The sequence below is a fragment of the Palaemon carinicauda genome, chromosome 1 (assembly GCF_036898095.1).
Source record: "Palaemon carinicauda isolate YSFRI2023 chromosome 1, ASM3689809v2, whole genome shotgun sequence".
NCBI lineage: Eukaryota > Metazoa > Arthropoda > Malacostraca > Decapoda > Palaemonidae > Palaemon > Palaemon carinicauda.
In genome coordinates, this window is record NC_090725.1 from 183,098,776 (window position 1) to 183,103,775 (window position 5,000).

At 40.8% G+C, this 5,000-nt stretch overlaps 1 protein-coding gene across 1 annotated transcript; it reads right to left on the bottom strand.

Annotated features, from left to right (window-relative positions):
* Window positions 1-1,970: 1,970 nt before the first annotated feature.
* LOC137632436 (uncharacterized) lies at window positions 1,971-2,444 on the bottom strand. Its single transcript, XM_068364399.1, has one exon. It carries the CDS (start codon window positions 2,442-2,444, stop codon window positions 1,971-1,973), a length of 474 nt encoding a protein of 157 aa, XP_068220500.1.
* Between the last annotated feature and the right edge of the window lie 2,556 nt (window positions 2,445-5,000).

Genomic DNA, 5,000 nt, shown 5'->3' on the forward strand with positions numbered 1-5,000 from the left:
AACTATGGTTGCAGCTTACCTAATAATAATAATAATAATAATAATAATAATAATAATAATAATAATAATAATAGTTTTGTTGAAACTAATGGCTGCCTCAGTTGCATTGATCTTATACTCCGTCTTCTCGATGGCTCTAATTTTTCTTTTCAGGACTACCACATACAGCCAGTAACTGAACAAAATTCATCCTTCATGGTGGGTAGTCAAATTCAGGAATAATTGGCGAGTCAAGGTTTTGATATAAAATTCACAAATTAGGTAAGATTCACAATTCAGGTAAAATTCACAATTCAGGTAAAAGTATACAGAGAATAAGCTACGCGTTTTGGGAGTGCTGTCTCCCTTCCTCAGGCTTGAGTGCTGGAAACGAAAGCTACGTCCTTATATATGGCAATTCTGGCTTAGTCAGAGAGGCAGCGAATTTTTCATTGGCTACCTCGAGCGTCGTGGGCGGAGCAAATAGAATGGCTGATCCTCATTGGCTGAGCCGCTCGCCGAGAGAGGCTATAGTACAGTCAGACGGCCATCCCACTCACTCCTGGGTGTTGAGTCACCATCTTGTCCTCTGGGAGCTGGGCTTTGATTGGTGGGAGTGCTTGCCGAGAGGGTATGTAGGCTAGGCAGGCTATCCTGTCGCTGATCAATGCTGTTGGGGTTGTTTACGTCTTGATCTGTTGGATTGTCCTGGTTGGAGGTGTCATGGTTGGTTGGGTTATTTATCCTTGTGTTGTTCCTTCGACAGGAAGGGAGGAGGAACATTTCCTGGGTAGTGTTGAGAGTCGGCTTTTCTCTCTGAATAAGAAGAGCTTCAAGTATGCAAAGTCTCCTGCTATCTGGAGCACGGACTATGATCTCGGTGTTCTTGATTATTTCCTCACGTTTGATGTTGTTATTGTGGACGTGGAGGGATGAGCTTTTATTGCACCTTGTTGGACAGGACAAGACAGTCTCTTTGACAGACGCATGGTGGTCATTCCTATGTAACGTCCAGAGCATCCTGGAACAGGGCATAAGTAGGAATAGACCACGTTGGTCTGTTTGAGAAAATCCTGAGTCGGCGGGGCTGAGTTGTTCCTCATGATGAGAGACCTCGTTTTGTTAGTTTGATATTAAATAGTCAACTTGACCTCTGTGTTTTTATCCACAGGGGAGACGTGACTCTTTATTATGTCTCTCATGGCCTTTTCATCCTTTTGATAATCCCAATGCATGAACCCTTTATAGTAAAGGTTGATGGTAGTTGTGGTGTTCACGGTCGGTTGTTCACCCTGGTACCAGGTGTCCTTAGCTAGATTGATTTCACGGCTAACTTGTCTATTAGAGTAGCCATTGTTCACCAGGACCTGGGCGACTCGGTCGAGTTCTTGGTGTGTGGCAGCCCAAGAGGAGCAGTGGGAGAGGGCTCTGGGAATGTAGGTCTTGATGGTGGAGGCCTTGTACCTGGTATGGCATTCACTGTCTCCATTCAAGCATAACCCGAGGTTAGTGTGCTTAATGTACACACTAGTATCAAATCTGGTAGTGTTAGGAGATATGAGATCATCTAGGAAGGGCAGCCGTCCATCTTTGCTATGTTCGACAGTAAACCTCAGGCAGCTGCATTCCTCAAACATCCTGCGGAGGGTCTTGATGTCCTGGGTAGAAGGGGCCATGATAAAAGTGTCATCTACGTATCTCACGTACACGTCTGGACGACGTATTCGTGAGAAAACCCTCTCTTCAACAACTCCCATATAAAAGTTGGCAAAGAGCACACCAAGGGGAGAGCCCATCGCTACGCCATCCTTCTGTATATATGTGTGGCCCTGTGTGTGGTAAAAGGGGCCTTCTTAGTACATACTTCAAGCAGAGTTCGGAGGGCCTCCTTGGGGATTTTCAGGGTTGGAGTAGAAGGGTCCCTGTAGGCTCTCTCCAGGATCAAGTCGATGGTCTCTCCAACAGGAACGTTAGTAAAAAGGGACTCCACATCACAGTGAAGCAATGGTGCCACTGGTGGGGGACCCTTTTAGCTTACCCAGGAACTCAGTAGATGAGGCGACACTGTGCACGTTTGGAATATATGAGGTCAAGAGGCTGTTAAGTCTTTTTGGCAGGTGGTAGGTCGGTGTCAGGCCCTGGCTGATAATAGGTCTGAGTGGGTTGCCGTTCTTATGAGTCTTCACATTACCATATAGGTAACCAGGGCTTAAATCCCCAGTGATAATCTGGAAGTGGACGGCGTTTGTGGCTGCATTAATTTTTTCAATTCTCTTGTTGGCTTCTCTCTTGATCTCTTCAATGGGGTTGTAGGAGAGCTTTTCAAACTTGGATGAATCTCCCAATATCAGGTCAAGTTTGCTGTGATACTCTTCCGTATCTATCAAGACAAAGGCAGCAGTCTTGTCAGCTCTCCTCATGGTCACATGTGCTTCCTTCCTCGGCTCCCTGGCTGCCTCCCTCATGTCACTAGGGACAATATCTAAGTCATGGAAAAGGTACCAGGAGAAGGTAGGAGCCTCTACCCACCATGAAGGATGAATTTTGCTCAGTTACTGGCTGTATGCAGTAGTCCTGAAAAGAAGATAATTAGAGCCATCGAGAAGACGGAGTATAAGATCAATGCAACTGAGGCAGCCCTTATTTTCAACAAAACTTGCCTGAAAGAGGGTCTACTACCGAAATAATAATAATATTAATAGTAATAGTAATAATAATGATAATATTATTATTATTATTATTATTATTATTATTATTAGTATTATTATTATTCTAATATAGATAATTTTATATATTTGAATAATAATAATAATAGTAATAATAATAATAATAATAATCAAAGTGATCCGCGTGGCCCAGTGGTTAAACTACTAGTCATGTGTTGTCGACATGACCCAGTGCTTAGAGTACGAATTTTTTGGATCCAGGAATAGGAATAAATGGTCTTCGCCTGGCAGTCAGGTATACAACTCAATGGCAGTAGAAGAAGGTCAAGTACCTGACGGTCGTCATGAAGAAACTGACTTAAATAGAAACCAAGAACTAGCCTCACAGGGTACTGCAGCAGTAAAACGAAGAAAAAATGGACAAAGGAAGAAAATAATGATGTGTGGAGATACGACATTCAGAATGGTCCACCAGAGAGAGGATTCTGAAAAAGAATGCTTAATATTTGAAAACTAAGAAAAAACTCCCCATGGACAGAACAGAGATTTGCCGACCAAATACAAAACATTAAGAAGAACTATCAAAAACTGAAACAGAAGAAATGGAAAGAGATATGATGAACACCAGAGAAACACATTATAAACCACACGAGCTAATAGAAGAAGTGGTAGCTACAGATGGAGACAACAACATTAACCCATGTATAATGGCCAGCAAGAAACTGAAATGGAATGAGATGGAAGAACATCTGAGCAAAATAAGACATTGGATGAAAGATGATAGAGAAAGAATAATGATACTAGCCTTAAAAGCCTACAACATAAGAAAAGTAAAGGAAAAATAAAAAACAAAGAAGGTCATTGAAATAATGTGACTAATCCAGAGTAGTAACACGGAAACGAATAACCTCGCATATGCAGGAGCAAATCTCATTATGGCATTAATGGAATAAAGATACCAACCTCCTTAAAAAAGTAAATGGGGAAAATCAAATAACAGAGATATAAGATGACTTGAGTAAATTTAAATAAATTGGAGAAACAGACTAAAAAAATGGTAAGATACAGAAGGAATTGAATGAGATATTAGAAGGCGAAGCAATAAAAAATCAAGATATGAAGAAAAATATTAAAAGAAAATACATGCAAAGAGTCAAAGCTACAATGAAGTCAAGATTTAACACTGGAAATATGGTAAAGGCTATTAACACCTAGGCAGTGCCAGTTATCAGGTACAGTGCTAGAATAGTGGAGTGGAAGAATTCAGAGCTATACAACATGGATAGAAAAACTAGAATGGCAATGAACATGTAGTAAGCACTGCACCCAAGAGCAAATATTGACAGCTCTATATACCACACAGTAAAGGAGAAAAGGACTCATCGCAATAAAAGATTATGGCAACATCGAAAGTAGAGCAATGGGACAGTACCTTAAGATCAGTGAAGGTGAATGGCAGAAGAGTACATGGGAAGAAAACTTGATAAAGAAGGCTAAAGACCCACAAGTTTATTAGGAGACAACAGGAAAAAGAGACTTGAAGAATTAGAAAAGAAACAATGCTTTGGCAATTTATGAGACAAACAAGAATTGGCCAGAAAGAAAACATAGTAGTGGCTACAGAGAGGAAAACTTAAGATAGAAACTGAAGTGATGAAAATAGCACCACACGATCAGGCCTTAAGAACAAGATTTATTCAGTGAGAATTAAACAAACTAACATCTCGTCAAAGAGCAGGAAATATTGAGCAAAAGAAGAAACCATCGACCTTATGGCCAGCGATTGTTCAGCTCTTGCTCAGAAGCAATATAAGAAACGACATGATACAGTCCAGTGGTTAATGCCGTATGAAATAAAATGCACCTGTAAATGGTACGGACATCAACCACAAGCTGTGATAGAAAATGATCATGCTAAATTACTCTGGGACTATAATATAAGGACGGAACGGGTGATGCAAGAGCATCGACCAGATGTCACTCAGGTTGACAAGACAACGAAAAGGGTATCATTCAAAGATGTCACAGTACCGTAGGACTCAAGATTGGAAGATAATGAGAGAGAAAAACTAGGTAAGTACAAAGACTTAAGGATTGAATTGAAAAGGCTATGGAATATGCAAGTAGACGTGATACCAAATATCATAAAACCCCTAGGGACAATACCTAAGTCATGGAAAAGGTACCAGGAGAAGGTAGAAGCCTGTATATCCTTAGGATTTTTGCAAAAGACTGTGCTACTTAAAATAGCAGATATGCAGTAGTCTTGAAAGCGATGGATTCCTAAGGAAGCTGGAACCCCACACTATGAACTGTAGACTGTAATTAAAAGAAAGAAATAATGATACACACACA

Bases quoted from the DNA above. Each gene is read 5' to 3' on its own strand.
- LOC137632436 (XM_068364399.1), bottom strand. From the start codon at position 2,444: ATGAGGGAGGCAGCCAGGGAGCCGAGGAAGGAAGCACATGTGACCATG.